We start from the raw sequence: 18,449 nt of genomic DNA, 5'->3' as shown, positions 1-18,449 counted from the left end.
TTTTTTTTTTCAGCAGGGGAGTGAGATGTTTATATTTGGTTCTTCTTTCATTTTTAATGATTCTTTGGAGACGTTGTCTGCCTCACTACTGGGTGTATTACTGCCCTCCACAGGTCAAAGTTGAAACTAAATTCTTATATACAGTCTTGTATTATCCAAGAAGATGGCAAAAACCATGCCAACATATTCAGATGTTACTCCTCATCTTCCCTTTTTTAACAGTGAACAGTTCAGTTAATAAATACAAGATACAATACCTGCTTTAGTGGAATGAGGTGCTTGGGCAGTGTCTCCATGTTCTGTGGTGAACAAACATCTTTTGGCAGAACAGCTGGCAATTTTTTGCTGTTCAACAAGTAAAGGACAATTGCAGTCAAAGCGTTTCCATCAGGTGGATATTAAATACTTTTCTCAGTACTGTGCACATCTTGTGGACCAGTTTCTGTAATGGTGTCAAACACATCACTGTCTGCACATCTGACTTTTAGGAAAAGTTCAGGTCGAGTCTGGTTCAAGTGCCATTTTGCAATGAACTTATGAGGACATTAATTCCTTGGTTTAGTGCATGGGCAGTGCTAAGTATTTTTTTGTTTTTGTTTTTTTTTTTGTCAAAACAAACAATCACTCTCCCTAACCGAGAATAATATGAGATGCATGTTTCCAGGACTGACACACATATTTTCGATGTTCCATTGCCTAATGAAACCTCTGTACCTCTCAGTGGGCAGCTCTCAGACTCTGCTTTTTGCTTTCTAGCAAGACACATTTTCTTTGTGTTGTCAGAAATCCACTTTCTTATTACCATGTTTGACAGAACTTCCTTAAGTGTGATGTCTGGTTTTGATGAAATAGGACAGTATGACAATGACTTCACATGGATGCACTGAAACCCCATTAAGCCACTTCTTCTGGAAAATCCGGAAGCCTGTTTGCATTGCTGTAGCTCACAGCTCACCGCTCCCTTGATGGACACGTCAACGGCGCAGTTCCAGTGCAGATTCCGAAGCATTTCGCAGACACTTTAGATAAAGCTTCTCGACCTACAGCTTGCTAAAGCGTCCCAGAAGCAGCTGTCCTACAGGCGAATCTCCCACCCACCCAACGAATTGAATTTCCATAGGTGGGATAGCACGTTGTGACATAATAGCATCCAGAAAACAAACTCTGTAGTCCAAATGAGCCGTTCGTTGTAGTTCTTGAAAAGAGATTTTTTAAAAACTAATATCTCCCTTTGGAGTGGACTTTGAGATTTGTAACTTTGTAGATGTTTTTATGCCCAAACATACACAAAAGTGAAAAAGTATAATAGGACCCCTTTAAAGACTTTTTATTGTATTCGTACTTGTCCTGTGCTCTTTCCGAAACTTACCGTGAAAATGTCTAATTATTTTTTCTTCATAAACTGCCAATGTATTTATGTGGACTTGACAGTTTACTTGTTTTATCTAAATAAAAAGTCATACTGGTAAAAAAAAATGAATACATATAATACATAAAATGTGTGAATACAGTATTATTATTTATATAATTAAATAATATATAATCTCTTTAACTTATATAAACACCTTATTAAAAGACTACATAAAGTACTAACTCAACAAAGTTATGATGCTAACTATTGCAGGGATGTCCTTGCTTGTTGTGTTCTATATATTGTATCTTGTTGAGCACCATGAACAAGTTGCACTTGAATTTCATTGTACAGCTGTGTAATGACAATAAAAACCATTCTGATTCAGAGAATCAGCAGCCAGTTTTTAGTAGAGCAGTATCAATGCTGTGACGACAGTGAAAGCCAAACTGAAAAAACTCAAGATTATGAGTTTACAGATAAATGTGGAGTTGGGAAGCTACCACTTTCTCCATGAATTCAGACAATATTGAAAGATTTGAAATAGGGTGATAGTAATATGTATATTAAGCGGACAAGACTGGGATAAATCCGAGAAGAACAACACTAGCACTAAGCAACTGGGAAATGAGAAGCCAGTTGGGCAAACAGACACATTTTTAATATGGTATCTTTATTTATATTTGTTTACCATTGCTGAAGCAAAAAAAGTAAGGCTGAAGAGTGTATGAAACAGTTCCATCACCCCTGTTTAAGAAAAACATTTTTCTCTTTTAATTAAGACATGAATAAGCTGTTTATTCTCACAGATTATATGGTTTTAAGCAATTATATTTCTTCAAAACAATATATCCAATTACACTGATGTTTATGCAACATTATAATAAACTATAAAGATAATCATGAAAAGGCATTTAGTCTTGAATATTTTTTTGTTTACACACGTAACTTAAACAAATGTTATTACTATCTGATAAAGTAATTTTAAAGGACATTAAAGATAATGAACGGGAAATCACTGGGAAATTCACGTGTCCCACAGCAGCGTCACACACAACTGCAGGACTAAACTTTGCCCACTTTTTTGAAAATTTCATATTTGTTTACATTCACTGTATTGTGGAGGAGTTTCTGCATGATGGTGGTTCACGGAAGCACTGCTGGCCACAGGTATCTGCAAAGAAAAATGAAATACAATCAGCTTCTTTGCTTATTGACTGGTTATTAAATAATTATTCCACCCATTACCCATTGCTTTACACATTTCCAGTACATAAACACTGAACACTAATGAAGAATAATGAAGAATAATGAAACTATTTTCAAGCTTTTCTTACCTCTGAGCTGTTAAGATCATGGAAATGATTGGGCCTGAAATCAGAGGGCTGTGGAGTTAAAACTTGTGGAGCAAACGGCACCTTTGGAGAAATGCACATGTAATGTTTAATTTCTTCTTGCTGTTACTGTAGATGGTATAAATGCAGTATTACAGGTGTATAGACCTTTTTGTATTTCAAATGGAATTGGAAAAAGTAAAAAAAAAAAAAAAAAAGAAATCTTTCTGAAATATCCTGATGTGGAACATGCTTTCATCCATTTTTATAAAAAATAAATCACATATTCACATAATTCCCAACCTTGTGTGGAAGGTCTAATGCGTAAGAATTATGTGAAAAGCTTGAACATTTGGTTTGAACATTAAAGGGTGAACAGCATAACTATTATAAATGTTTGTTAGTTCTTGTAAAAGTGTGACCGCAAGTATGTAGATATATCCATAATGTATGTACATATCTGAAGGGTTCAGCTGACAATTTTTTTTGGAAACCCCTGACTTTAAGCATTACTCACCTGAGGATAACAGCAACATGAGACTTTACAAGCAAAAGCTGATTGACAGATGGAGATGATAAACTGAAGGAAGGTGAATAACAGCAATACAACACTGATTCCCCAGAAGAGAATCTGAGAGAAAAATCAACATTAGCACAAAAAAACAAAATAATCGATAATTAGTACACTGGCTGCTCAGCAGTCAAAAATCTATTATCTTTAAGGCTCATACGGTAATATATTAATTGATTAAACAATTACAATTAATGTATAATATCAATATTTTCATGCAGTTATAGTAAGAGATCAATAAATCAGTTAAAAAAAGGAGTGCTTGATCTTTGACAAGTTTACTGACCACACAGTGATCTTACTGTAAATATAAATATGAATATAGAAGTTGATGACATACCATATACTTTGCCTGAACATAATAACATTGAGAGTTATTGCAGTAAGTGTACGGTAGTCCTCGAGCCAAATCCAGGGAAATGAAAATAAAGGCAATGGCTGCGGTTAAAGCACTGAAAATGTTCATTCCCAGTGAACCGTTCACCTATGGGCAAAAAAAAACAACAACATTAGGTTATTTAACATTTTGTGTCATCGTGCTGTGTTAAAGTAGATGTAAAACTGTATATAATGTGATAAAAATAAACAACTCGACATACATAAATAAAATATAGCTACAAGCTGCAGTCATCAGGGTCCAAGCACCAATGTCTTATGTGGATGATCAAGTGATACAATTGAAATGCCTAAAATCTGTAGAGGAGCTGTAAGAAAACGGTTTCATCTATCAACATGAAATCCATAACTTTTTGTTGGAAGATGATCTGATTTGATTCTGGTGAAAATTGGACCAACGGTCGAGGAGAACCTTTGAAAAAGTAGGTTTTGATCAAAATCAAAATGGAGGATAGGAAGTACAGCCGACCATGGAATAATAAGTTTATTAATTAAAGCTGCAAGCAGCGATGAACGGGCCCTCGCACACGGGCTCACCGCCGACCGGTGGCTTTAGGAACACAGCAAATGGTGGGTAGTATGCTTTTAATACAGTAAAAATAGGAGAAATATGTCAAAGTCACTTAAATGTGCCAAATTTCCTGCTTCCAGCTGGTGGCGCTATGCCTATAACTGATTATTGGCATGTAGATGTGTTCAGGCTGGCACTTTCATCAAACATATAAAGTTTGGTGCAGATTGACCTTGGTATGTTTGAGTTAGTGAAATATATGATATATCCTGCTGCCAACAGGTGGCGCTATGATAATATCTGAATATTGGCCTTTAGGTGTCTTCAGGCCAGGACTCTTACAAAACCTGTGAAGTTTGAGGCAGATCGGACATTTTATGGCTGAGTTATAACAACTTCTATGTCCATGGCGAAACATCAAACTTTGTGATGCCGCCATGGACACGCCCTTTAACGAAAACTCAAGTTCTTCGCAATTTAACATCTCTAAGACCTCTAGATCAGACTGACTGAAGATAATGTTGATATCATTAAATCTCTAGGAGGAGTTTGCTACAAGTAATTTCCTATTGCCAACAGGTGGCGCTGTGATTATAATAGAATATTGGCCTTCAGATGTGTTCAGGCCAGGACTCTTATCGAACATGTGAAGTTTGAGGCAAATCGGACATTTTATGGCTGAGTTATAACAAGTTTTATATCCATGGCGAGACCACGAAATTTGCCAGGCCGCCACGGACACACCCTTCAACGAAAACTCAAGATCTTCACAATTTAACATCGTTAAAGCCTTTTTATTAGACTGACCGATTTTGGTGTTGATCTGATTAAATCTTTTGGAGGAGTTTGTTGCAGAGTACAGCATGACACTTCCTGGTGCCAGCAGGTGGCGCTATGAGTAAAACTGAATATGGGCATGTAGATGTCATCAGGTCAAGAGTGTTATCACACATGTGAAGTTTGGGGCAGATCGGGCATTTTATGCCTGAGTTATAGCAACTTCCTTTTTCATGGCGAAGCATCGAAATTTGCCATGCCGCCACGGACACGCCCTCCGATGAAAACTCTAGATCTTCGCAATTTAACGTCACAAAGGGCTTTAGATTAGACTCACCAAATTTGCCGTTGATCCGAATAAATCTCTAGGAGGAGTTCGTTCAAGTATGACGCCTGAAAATGGCAAAAATTACACAAATTTTGCTAAGAAAATTAAAAATAACCGACTTCCTGTTGGGTGTCAAATTTTGCTCCAAGAGGCTTTTTTGTAGGTATTGGTGAGCTACATGTGTGTACCGATTTTCGTGCATGTACGTGAATCACAACTGAAAGCGCACACCGCGGAACGTGTAAAGGTGGCGCTATCGAGCCATTTTGCCACACCCACTTCTGCAACCCATATCAGACGTAAATTTTCGCCAGGTCTGATGTGTGTGCGAAGTTTCATGAGTTTTCGGGTATGTCTAAGCCCTCAAAAATGCGATTCATTTTGGAGAAGAATAATAATAATAATTAAAGCTGCAAGCAGCGATGAACGGGCCCTCGCACACGGGCTCACCGCCGACCGGTGGCTTTAGGAACACAGCAAATGGTGGGTAGTATGCTTTTAATACAGTAAAAATAGGAGAAATATGTCAAAGTCACTTAAATGTGCCAAATTTCCTGCTGCCAACTGGTGGCGCTATGCCTATAACTGATTATTGGCATGTAGATGTGTTCAGGCCACCACTTTCATCAAACATATGAAGTTTGGTGCAGATTGACCTTGGTATGTTTGAGTTAGTGAAAGATATGATATATCCTGCTGCCAACAGGTGGCGCTATGATAATATCTGAATATTGGCCTTTAGGTGTCTTCAGGCCAGGACTCTTACCAAACCTGTGAAGTTTGAGGCAGATCGGACATTTTATGGCTGAGTTATAACAACTTCTATGTCCATGGCGAAACATCAAACTTTGTCACGCCGCCACGGACACGCCCTTTAACGAAAACTCAAGATCTTCGCAATTTAACATCTCTAAGGCCTCTAGATCAGACTGACCAAATATAATGTTGATATCATTAAATCTCTAGGAGGAGTTTGATACAAGTCATTTCCTGTTGCCAACAGGTGGCGCTGTGATTATAATAGAATATTGGCCTTCAGATGTGTTCAGGCCAGGACTCTTATCGAATATGTGAAGTTTGAGGCAAATCGGACATTTTATGGCTGAGTTATAACAAGTTTTATATCCATGGCGAGACCTCGAAATTTGTCAGGCCGCCACGGACACGCTCTTTACCGAAAACTCAAGATCTTCACAATTTAACATCACTAAGGCCTTTATATTAGACTGACCGATTTTGGTGTTGATCTGTATAAATCTCTAGGAGGAGTTGGTTGTAGAGTACAGCATGACACTTCCTGTTGCCAGCAGGTGGCGCTATGACTATAACTGAATATGGATATGTAGATGTCATCAGGTCAGGAGTGTTATCACACATGTGAAGTTTGGGACAGATCGGACATTTTATGCCTAAGTTATAGCAACTTCCTTTTTCATGGCGAAACATCGAAATTTGCGAGGCCGCCACGGACACGCCCTTCGATGAAAACTCTAGATCTTCACAATTTAACGTCACAAAGGGCTTTAGATTAGACTCACCAAATTTGCTGTTGATCGGAGTAAATCTCTAGGAGGAGTTCGTTCAAGTACCACGCCTGAAAATGGCAAAAATGACACAAATTTTGCTAAGAAAATTAATAATAACCGACTTCCTGTTGGGTTTCGGATTTTGTCCCAGGAGGCTTTTTTGTAGGTATTGGTGAGCTACATGTGTGTACCGATTTTCATGCATGTACGTGAATCATAGCTGAAAGCGCACACCGCGGAACGTGTAAAGGTGGCGCTATCGAGCCGTTTTGCCACACCCATCTCTGAAACCCATATCAGACATCCATTTTCGCCAGGTTTGATGTGTGTGCAAAGTTTCATGAGTTTTCGGGTATGTTTAGGCCCTCAAAAATGCGATTCATTCCGGAGAAGAAGAATAATAATAATAATTAAAGCTGCAAGCAGCGATGAACGGGCCCTCGCACACGGGCTCACCGCCGACCGGTGGCTTTAGGAACACAGCAAATGGTGGGTAGTATGCTTTTAATACAGTAAAAATAGGAGAAATATGTCAAAGTCACTTAAATGTGCCAAATTTCCTGCTGCCAGCTGGTGGCGCTATGCCTATAACTGATTATTGGCATGTAGATGTGTTCAGGCCACCACTTTCATCAAACATATGAAGTTTGGTGCAGATTGACCTTGGTATGTTTGAGTTAGTGAAAGATATGATATATCCTGCTGCCAACAGGTGGCACTATGATAATATCTGAATATTGGCCTTTAGGTGTCTTCAGGCCAGGACTCTTACCAAACCTGTGAAGTTTGAGGCAGATCGGACATTTTATGGCTGAGTTATAACAACTTCTATGTCCATGGCGAAACATCAAACTTTGTCACGCCGCCACAGACACGCCCTTTAACGAAAACTCAAGATCTTCACAATTTAACATCTCTAAGGCCTCTAGATCAGACTGACCAAATATAATGTTGATATCAATAAATTTCTAGGAGGAGTTTGATACAAGTCATTTCCTGTTGCCAACAGGTGGCGCTGTGATTATAATAGAATATTGGCCTTCAGATGTGTTCAGGCCAGGACTCTTATCGAATATGTGAAGTTTGAGGCAAATCGGACATTTTATGGCTGAGTTATAACAAGTTTTATATCCATGGCGAGACCTCGAAATTTGTCAGGCCGCCACGGACACGCCCTTTACCGAAAACTCAAGATCTTCACAATTTAACATCTCTAAGGCCTTTATATTAGACTGACCGATTTTGGTGTTGATCTGTATAAATCTCTAGGAGGAGTTGGTGGTAGAGTACAGCATGACACTTCCTGTTGCCAGCAGGTGGCGCTATGACTATAACTGAATATGGATATGTAGATGTCATCAGGTCAGGAGTGTTATCACACATGTGAAGTTTGGGACAGATCGGACATTTTATGCCTAAGTTATAGCAACTTCCTTTTTCATGGCGAAACATCGAAATTTGCGAGGCCGCCACGGACACGCCCTCTGATGAAAACTCTAGATCTTCACAATTTAACGTCACAAAGGGCTTTAGATTAGACTCACCAAATTTGCTGTTGATCGGAGTAAATCTCTAGGAGGAGTTCGTTCAAGTACGACGCCTGAAAATGGCAAAAATGACACAAATTTTGCTAAGAAAATTAATAATAACCGACTTCCTGTTGGGTTTCGGATTTTGTCCCAGGAGGCTTTTTTGTAGGTATTGGTGAGATACATGTGTGTACCGATTTTCATGCATGTACGTGAATCATAGCTGAAAGCGCACACCGCGGAACGTGTAAAGGTGGCGCTATCGAGCCGTTTTGCCACACCCATCTCTGAAACCCATATCAGACATCCATTTTCGCCAGGTTTGATGTGTGTGCAAAGTTTCATGAGTTTTCGGGTATGTTTAGGCCCTCAAAAATGCGATTCATTCCGGAGAAGAAGAATAATAATAATAATTAAAGCTGCAAGCAGCGATGAACGGGCCCTCGCACACGGGCTCACCGCCGACCGGTGGCTTTAGGAACACAGCCAATGGTGGGCAGTATGCTTTTAATACAGTAAAAATAGGAGAAATATGTCAAAGTCACTTAAATGTGCCAAATTTCCTGCTGCCAGCTGGTGGCGCTATGCCTATAACTGATTATTGGCATGTAGATGTGTTCAGGCCACCACTTTCATCAAACATATGAAGTTTGGTGCAGATTGACCTTGGTATGTTTGAGTTAGTGAAAGATATGATATATCCTGCTGCCAACAGGTGGCGCTATGATAATATCTGAATATTGGCCTTTAGGTGTCTTCAGGCCAGGACTCTTACCAAACCTGTGAAGTTTGAGGCAGATCGGACATTTTATGGCTGAGTTATAACAACTTATATGTCCATGGCGAAACATCAAACTTTGTCACGCCCCCACAGACACGCCCTTTAACGAAAACTCAAGATCTTCGCAATTTAACATCTCTAAGGCCTCTAGATCAGACTGACCAAATATAATGTTGATATCATTAAGTCTCTAGGAGGAGTTTGATACAAGTCATTTCCTGTTGCCAACAGGTGGCGCTGTGATTATAATAGAATATTGGCCTTCAGATGTGTTCAGGCCAGGACTTTAATCGAACATGTGAAGTTTGAGGTAAATCGGACATTTTATGGCTGAGTTATAACAAGTTTTATATCCATGGCGAGACCTCGAAATGTGTCAGGCCGCCACGGACACGCCCTTCAACGAAAACTCAAGATCTTCACAATTTAACATCATTAAAGCCTTTTTACTAGACTGACCGATTTTGGTGTTGAACTGATTAAATCTCTTGGAGGAGTTTGTTGCAGAGTACATCATGACACTTCCTGTTGCCAGCAGGTGGCGCTATGAGTAAAACTGAATATGGACATGTAGATGTCATCAGGTCAGGAGTGTTATCACACATGTGAAGTTTGGAACAGATCGGACATTGTATGCCCGAGTTATAGCAACTTCCTTTTTCATGGCGAAACATCGAAATTTGCGAGGCCGCCACGGACACGCCCTCCGATGAAAACTCTAGATCTTCACAATTTAACGTCACAAAGGGCTTTAGACTACACTCAGCAAATTTGGCGTTGATCCGAATAAATCTCTAGGAGGAGTTCGTTAAGATACGAGGCCTGAAAATGGCAAAAATGACACAAATTTTGTTGAGAATATTAATATTAACCGACTTCCTGTTGGGTTCCGGATTTTGCTCCAAGAGGCTTTTTTGTAGGTATTGGTGTGTTACATGTGTGTACCGATTTTCATGCATGTACGTGAATCACAGCTGAATGCGCACACCGCGGAACGTGTAAAGGTGGCGCTGTAGAGCCATTTTGCCACACCCACTTCTGCAACCCATATCAGACGTAAATTTTCGCCAGGTCTGATGTGTGTGCGAAGTTTCATGAGTTTTCGGGTATGTCTAAGCCCTCAAAAATGCGATTCATTTTGGAGAAGAAGAAGAATAATAATTAAAGCTGCAAGCAGCGATGAACGGGCCCTCGCACACGGGCTCACCGCCGACCGGTGGCTTTAGGAACACAGCAAATGGTGGGTAGTATGCTTTTAATACAGTAAAAATAGGAGAAATATGTCAAAGTCACTTAAATGTGCCAAATTTCCTGCTGCCAGCTGGTGGCGCTATGCCTATAACTGATTATTGACATGTAGATGTGTTCAGGCCACCACTTTCATCAAACATATGAAGTTTGGTGCAGATTGACCTTGGTATTTTTGAGTTAGTGAAAGATATGATATATCCTGCTGCCAACAGGTGGCGCTATGATAATATCTGAATATTGGTCTTTAGGTGTCTTCAGGCCAGGACTCTCACCAAACCTGTGAAGTTTGAGGCAGATCGGACATTTTATGGCTGAGTTATAACAACTTCTATGTCCATGGCGAAACATCAAACTTTGTCATGCAGCCACAGACACGCCCTTTAACGATAACTCAAGATCTTCGCAATTTAACATCTTTAAGGCCTCTAGATCAGACTGACCAAATATAATGTTGATATCATTAAATCTCTAGGAGGAGTTTGATACAAGTCATTTCCTGTTGCCAACAGGTGGCGCTGTGATTATAATAGAATATTGGCCTTCAGATGTGTTCAGGCCAGGACTCTTATCAAATATGTGAAGTTTGAGGCAAATCGGACATTTTATGGCTGAGTTATAACAAGTTTTATATCCATGGCGAGACCTCGAAATTTGCCAGGCCGCCACGGACACGCCCTTCAACGAAAACTCAACATCTTCGCAGTTTAACATCGCTAAAGCCTTTTTATTAGACTGACCGATTTTGGTGTTGATCTGATAAAATCTCTTGGAGGAGCTTGTTGCAGAGTACAGCATGACACTTCCTGTTGCCAGCAGGTGGCGCTATGAGTAAAACTGAATATGGGCATGTAGATGTCATCAGGTCAGGAGTGTTATCACACATGTGAAGATTGGGATGGATCGGACATTGTATGCCTGAGTTATAGCAACTTCCTTTTTCATGGCGAAACATCGAAATTTGCGAGGCCGCCATGGACACGCCCTCCGATGAAAACTCTAGATCTTCACAATTTAACATCACAAAGGGCTTTAGACTAGACTCTGCAAATTTGGCGTTGATCCGAATAAATCTCTAGGAGGAGTTCGTTCAAGTACGACGCCTGAAAATGGCAAAAATGACACACATTTTGTTGAGAATATTAATATTAACCGACTTCCTGTTGGGTTCCGGATTTTGTTCCAAGAGGCTTTTTTGTAGGTATTGGTGTGTTACATGTGTGTACCGATTTCCGTGCATGTACGTGAATCACAGCTGAAAGCGCACACCGCGGAACGTGTAAAGGTGGCGCTGTCGAGCCATTTTGCCACACCCACTTCTGAAACCCATATCAGACGTAAATTTTCGCCAGGTCTGATGTGTGTGCGAAGTTTCATGAGTTTTCGGGTATGTCTAAGCCCTCAAAAATGCGATTCATTTTGGAGAAGAATAATAATAATAATAATAATAATTAAAGCTGCAAGCAGCGATGAACGGGCCCTCGCACACGGGCTCACCGCCGACCGGTGGCTTTAGGAACACAGCAAATGGTGGGTAGTATGCTTTTAATACAGTAAAAATAGGAGAAATATGTCAAAGTCACTTAAATGTGCCAAATTTCCTGCTGCCAACTGGTGGCGCTATGCCTATAACTGATTATTGGCATGTAGATGTGTTCAGGCCACCACTTTCATCAAACATATGAAGTTTGGTGCAGATTGACCTTGGTATGTTTGAGTTAGTGAAAGATATGATATATCCTGCTGCCAACAGGTGGCGCTATGATAATATCTGAATATTGGCCTTTAGGTGTCTTCAGGCCAGGACTCTTACCAAACCTGTGAAGTTTGAGGCAGATCGGACATTTTATGGCTGAGTTATAACAACTTCTATGTCCATGGCGAAACATCAAACTTTGTCACGCCGCCACGGACACGCCCTTTAACGAAAACTCAAGATCTTCGCAATTTAACATCTCTAAGGCCTCTAGATCAGACTGACCAAATATAATGTTGATATCATTAAATCTCTAGGAGGAGTTTGATACAAGTCATTTCCTGTTGCCAACAGGTGGCGCTGTGATTATAATAGAATATTGGCCTTCAGATGTGTTCAGGCCAGGACTCTTATCGAATATGTGAAGTTTGAGGCAAATCGGACATTTTATGGCTGAGTTATAACAAGTTTTATATCCATGGCGAGACCTCGAAATTTGTCAGGCCGCCACGGACACGCTCTTTACCGAAAACTCAAGATCTTCACAATTTAACATCACTAAGGCCTTTATATTAGACTGACCGATTTTGGTGTTGATCTGTATAAATCTCTAGGAGGAGTTGGTTGTAGAGTACAGCATGACACTTCCTGTTGCCAGCAGGTGGCGCTATGACTATAACTGAATATGGATATGTAGATGTCATCAGGTCAGGAGTGTTATCACACATGTGAAGTTTGGGACAGATCGGACATTTTATGCCTAAGTTATAGCAACTTCCTTTTTCATGGCGAAACATCGAAATTTGCGAGGCCGCCACGGACACGCCCTTCGATGAAAACTCTAGATCTTCACAATTTAACGTCACAAAGGGCTTTAGATTAGACTCACCAAATTTGCTGTTGATCGGAGTAAATCTCTAGGAGGAGTTCGTTCAAGTACCACGCCTGAAAATGGCAAAAATGACACAAATTTTGCTAAGAAAATTAATAATAACCGACTTCCTGTTGGGTTTCGGATTTTGTCCCAGGAGGCTTTTTTGTAGGTATTGGTGAGCTACATGTGTGTACCGATTTTCATGCATGTACGTGAATCATAGCTGAAAGCGCACACCGCGGAACGTGTAAAGGTGGCGCTATCGAGCCGTTTTGCCACACCCATCTCTGAAACCCATATCAGACATCCATTTTCGCCAGGTTTGATGTGTGTGCAAAGTTTCATGAGTTTTCGGGTATGTTTAGGCCCTCAAAAATGCGATTCATTCCGGAGAAGAAGAATAATAATAATTAAACCTGCAAGCAGCGATGGTAGGGCCCTCGCACTCGGGCTCACCGCCGATCGGTTGCGAATGGTGGGCACTATGCTATTAACACAGAAAATGTAGGAGGAATATGTCAAAGTCATTGATATGTGCCAATCTTCCTTCTGCCAGCTGGTGGCGCAATGCCTATAACTGAATATTGGCATGCAGATGTGTTCAGGCCAGTGCTTTTATCAAACATATGAAGTTTGGTGAAGCTTGAACATGGCATGCTTGAGTGTAAGCCATGACATATCCTGCTGCCAACAGGTGGCGCTATTACAAAATATTGGCTTTTAGATGTCTTCAGGCCAGGACTATTGGCAAACATGTCCAGTTTGGTGCAAATTGTACATTGCATGCTTAAGTTAGTGTAAAACAAGTAATTTGCTGTTGCCAGCTGGTGGCGCTATGACTATAACTGAATATTGGCATGTAAATGTATTCAGGCCAAGACTCTTATCAAACATATTAAGTTTGGGGCTGATTGGACATTGCATGCCTGAGTTACAGTAACTTCCTGTTTCATTGCATTAAGAGTATGCTTTAGCACTTAGCTAAATGTTGCTAACATGTTTCTAGCATGTTGCTACCCTATTTAACACTTGTTGATATTTTTAAAATGTTGCTTTGCATCCACAACAGTATTAAACATGTGACTTCCTGTTGCCAGCAGGTGGCACTATCACTATAACTGAATATGGGCATGGGCTTGTGTTCAGACCAGGACTCTTATCAAACATATTAAGCTTGGGTCAGATTGGACATTGTATGCATGAGTTACACTTATTTTTCTTTGTATTAATATCATGCTTTAGCTCTCAGCTAAGTGTTGCTAGCATGTTTTAACATGATTCTAGCATGATGCTAGCCTATTTAAAACTTGCTGACGCTTTTAATTATGTTGCTAGGAGTCCGTAACACCATTAAACGTCACTTCCTGTTGTCAGCAGGTGGCGCTGTGACTATAACTGAATATGGGCATGTATATATCTTCAGGCCAGGACTCTTATCAAACGTGAAGTTTGGGGCTGATTGGACATTGCATGTCTGAGTTACAGTAACTTCCTGTTTTATGTCTTTAACAACATGCTTTAGCACTAAGTAAGTGTTGCTAGCATGTTTGAGTACGTTTTAAACTAGTTTAGCACTCAATGGCTTTTTTAGTATGTTGCTAATAGTGTGTCACAGTGTTAAACATGTCACTTCCTGTTGACAGTAGGTGGCGCTATAACTATAACTGAATATTGGCATGTAGACATCTTCAGGTCACGACTGTTATCAAACATGTGAAGAATGGGGCTGATTGGACATTGCCTGCCTGAGTTAAAGTAACTTCCTGTTTCATTGCATTAAGAGCATGCTTTAGAACTTAGCTAAATGTTGCTAACATGTTATAGCATGTTTCTAGCATGTTTCTACCCTTTTTAACAGTTGTTGATTTTTTTTTAAATGTTGCTAGTCATCCACCACAGTATTAAACATATGGCTTCCTGTTACCAGCTGGTGGCGCTATGACTATAACTGAATACAGGCATGGGCGTGTGTTTAGGCCAGGATTCTTATCAAACATGTTAAGTTTGGGGCTGATTGGACATGGTATGCCTGAGTTAGAGTAACTTCCTGTTTTATTGTATTATTAGCATGCTTTAGCATATTAGCTAAGTGTTGCTAGCATGCTTTATTATTTTTGTAGCATGTTGAATATTAAGTTTGGGTCAGATTCAACAGTATATACATGAGTTACAGCAATTTCCTTTTGTATTTGTATTAATAGCATGCTTTAGCTCTTAGCTAAGTGTTGCTAGCATGTTTTAGCATGTTTGTAGCATGTTGCTAGCCTATTTACGACTTGTTAACGCTTTTCAATATGTTGCTAAGAGTCCGTAACAGTGTTAAAGATGTCATTTCCTGTTGTCAGCAGGTGGCGCTATGACTATAACTGAATTTGGGCACTGACATGTGTTCAGGACCGGACTGTCATCAAACATGTGAAGTTTGAGGCAGATCGGACATCGTATGCCTGAGTTATAGCAACTTCCTTTTTCATGGCGAAACATCAAAGTTTGTCAGGCCGCCACGGACACGCCCATCGACGAAAACTCTAAAGCTTCGCAATTTAACATCGCAAAGGCCTTATGATGACACTCAGCAAATTTGAAGATGATCGGATAAAAACTGTAGGAGGAGTTCGTTAAAGTACGAGGCCTGAAAATGGCAAAAACTGCACAAAAATCGTACAGGAAATTCTATATAACGGACTTCCTGTTGGGTTTCGGATGTTGCACTAGGAGACTTTTTTGTAGGTATTGGTGTGTTACATGTGTGTACCGAGTTTCGTACATGTACGTGAAACGCAGCTCGAGGCGCACTCCGTTGAAATTTTATAGGTGGCGCTATCGAGCCATTTTGCCACACCCACTTTTTAAAACCATATCAGATGTAAATTTTCACCAGGTCTGATGCATGTGCAAAGTTTCGTGAGTTTTCGGGCATGTTTAGGCCCTCAAAAAGACTTTTCATTTTGGAGAAGAAGAAGAAGAATAATAATAAACGGAGCAATTCCAATAGGGTCCTCGCACTGTAGTGCTCGGGCCCTAATAATAATAAACGAAGCAGATCCAATAGGGTCCTCACACCATCGGTGCTCGGGCCCTAATAATAATAATAATAATAATAATAATAAACGAAGCAGATCCAATAGGGTCCTCACACCATCGGTGCTCGGGCCCTAATAATAATAATAATAATAATAAACGAAGCAGATCCAATAGGGTCCTCACACCATCGGTGCTCGGGCCCTAATAATAAACGAAGCAGATCCAATAGGGTCCTCACACCATCGGTGCTCGGGCCCTAATTAAAGCTGCGAGCAGCGATGAACGGGCCCTCGCACCCGGGCTCACCGGTCGGTGGCTTCAGGAAAACAGCAAACGGTGGGCAGTATGCTTTTAATACAGTAAATGTAGGAGAAATATGTCAAAGTCACTTAAATGTGCCAAACTTGCCGCTGCCAGCTGGTGGCGCTATGCCTATAACTGATTATTGGCATGTAGATGTGTTCAGGCCAGCACTATTATCAAACATATGAAGTTTGGTGCAGATTGACCTTGGTATGTTTGAGTTAGTGAAATATATGAGATATCCTGCTGCCAACAGGTGGCGCTATGATAATATCTGAATATTGGTCTTTAGGTGTCTTCAGGCCAGGACTCTTACCAAACCTGTGAATTTTGTGGCAGATCAGACATTTTCAGGCTAAGTTATAACCACTTCTATGTCTATGCAGAAACATCAAACTTTGTCAGGCCACCACGGACAAGCCCTTTAATGAAAACTCAAGATCTTCACAATTTAACATCTCTAAGGCTTCAAGATCAGTCTGACCAAATATAATGTTGATTTAACTAAATGCAATCAATGCAAGGACTTCAGATAAATGCCAACTGTGAACCAGTATGCTACAAATGATGATAAGAACATGATTCATAATGATAGCAAAATGTTATTATTGCTTGCTTTACATCCACCATTTCTGCTTAAATGTCATCGTTACCTATCTGTACAAGTTTTGTGTGGATATTGCTTTGCTGGTGACTCCTGTTATAAGACATCACTCTTAAGTGCTACATAACTAAGAATCAATAAGGAAGACGGTGCCCAGTTGGCACATGCATTCACAGTAACCATCTGCTAGTTTGGATTTTAAGTTTACAGAATTGAAAGGGTTACACTTTAAAATCAACACACAGACACATACACACAAAATATAAAATGTTGCCATCCAGTTTCATTTGTTAAAATTAACTATATCAGTTAACATGACCAATAAATAAATAGCATTTATTAATGTTAATTAATATTAAGCTAAAAAAAAAGTATTCATATAAAGTTTATGTACAGTGAATTAACATGAACATGAACACAGTTCATGTGGGTGTACAGCAATACACAATAAAGTGCTCTATAAACGCTTCATTCTTTCAAAATATCTTTAAAAATCAAGTGGAGTATTTTAACGGGGTGATATATATATTTATAACTGTTCTTAAAATTATGGTTTTCAGATGTTTTGAAGAGATAACAGTAACGTTTGTTTTGTTGTCAAAGTTTGTCTTATTTTTTTATTATTATTATTTTATATTCAATAAATAACACTATGTAAATATTGTCTATCAATGAAGATAAATTGATCATGCTAAAAAGTTGTATTTTTTTAAATCTTTTGCTATGTGACTGAATAGGACAAGTTCATGGTACAGTTAAGTAAAAAATAAATAAAAAACAACAACTGCAAAATACGAACAATGAAAGACTTAGTGACCCTTTATATTTTCTCAAAATATCAGACTCTCAAAGATCAGACATGTTTATGTAATTACAATACATATGTGCATTTTTTGTTCAAAGATGGTCTGTAGGATGGCTCTCTACTCTGTCACCCTCTCTGCCTCTCACCCCTCCCCCCTGCAATAATGAGCTTCTCTGTGCCTGACTGAACGCACACACATACTGTAGAGACATTCACCAGAGTGACAGCAGGTTTCTGAGTTATTTTTTTAATTTTCTTTAATTCATTGAAGCTTGTATAAAATTAATATTTCCAGCACTTGCTCAGAATGATTAGATCTCTGTGTGAAAAAAGTTTTAAAGAGTTTGGATGCTGCACTTTAAAGATATAAAAAAATTAGGGTTATGTTTTTTACTACATCTTTAAAAAATCACCACGTCAACACCGTTCGAGATATCCCAAATCCGCTCGCAATTTAACATCTTCAGAATCTTCTCTTCATGTTAAAAAAGTTTGGTGTGAACAGCTGGTTGTTCTTAGGAGTAGTGTGAATTTGTTTACTACCTGATTTTTCAAAAAATCCACCTTCAAATCAAAATAGCCGGCTTTCTGTTGGTCTTAGCTAATGAGTTTGATTTAGAAAGTTGTCCAGATTGATGGGAAGAATATATGTACAGAGTTTGGTGACTGTAGGAAAAACTAACCCCCCAACTTTTGTCAAAAGATGGCGCTATAGAGTGCCTGCTCCACGCCCATTTATGACCTTTTGCCAGTGTCTAACTATCATTAATATTGATGTGTGTGTTGAGTTT

The 18,449-nt window shown here is 39.6% G+C and overlaps 1 protein-coding gene across 2 annotated transcripts in view; it reads right to left on the bottom strand.

The window, feature by feature from the left end:
* Positions 1 to 2,052: 2,052 nt before the first annotated feature.
* LOC141333322 (membrane-spanning 4-domains subfamily A member 8-like) overlaps positions 2,053 to 18,449 on the bottom strand; it is a 37,837-nt gene continuing 21,440 nt past the window's right edge. For both annotated transcript variants that reach the window (XM_073838303.1, XM_073838302.1), the window contains 4 exons: positions 3,597 to 3,740; positions 3,203 to 3,316; positions 2,689 to 2,769; positions 2,053 to 2,525 (listed from right to left, as the gene is read on the bottom strand). In XM_073838303.1, the coding sequence (XP_073694404.1) occupies positions 2,445 to 2,525; positions 2,689 to 2,769; positions 3,203 to 3,316; positions 3,597 to 3,740 (420 nt within the window). In that variant the 3' untranslated portion in view covers positions 2,053 to 2,444. The remainder of the gene's footprint in view (positions 2,526 to 2,688; positions 2,770 to 3,202; positions 3,317 to 3,596; positions 3,741 to 18,449) is intronic.

The sequence above is a fragment of the Garra rufa genome, chromosome 4, assembly GCF_049309525.1.
Source record: "Garra rufa chromosome 4, GarRuf1.0, whole genome shotgun sequence".
NCBI lineage: Eukaryota > Metazoa > Chordata > Actinopteri > Cypriniformes > Cyprinidae > Garra > Garra rufa.
Note: the sequence above shows the minus strand (reverse complement) of the source record. Positions and strands in the feature narration are given on the sequence as shown.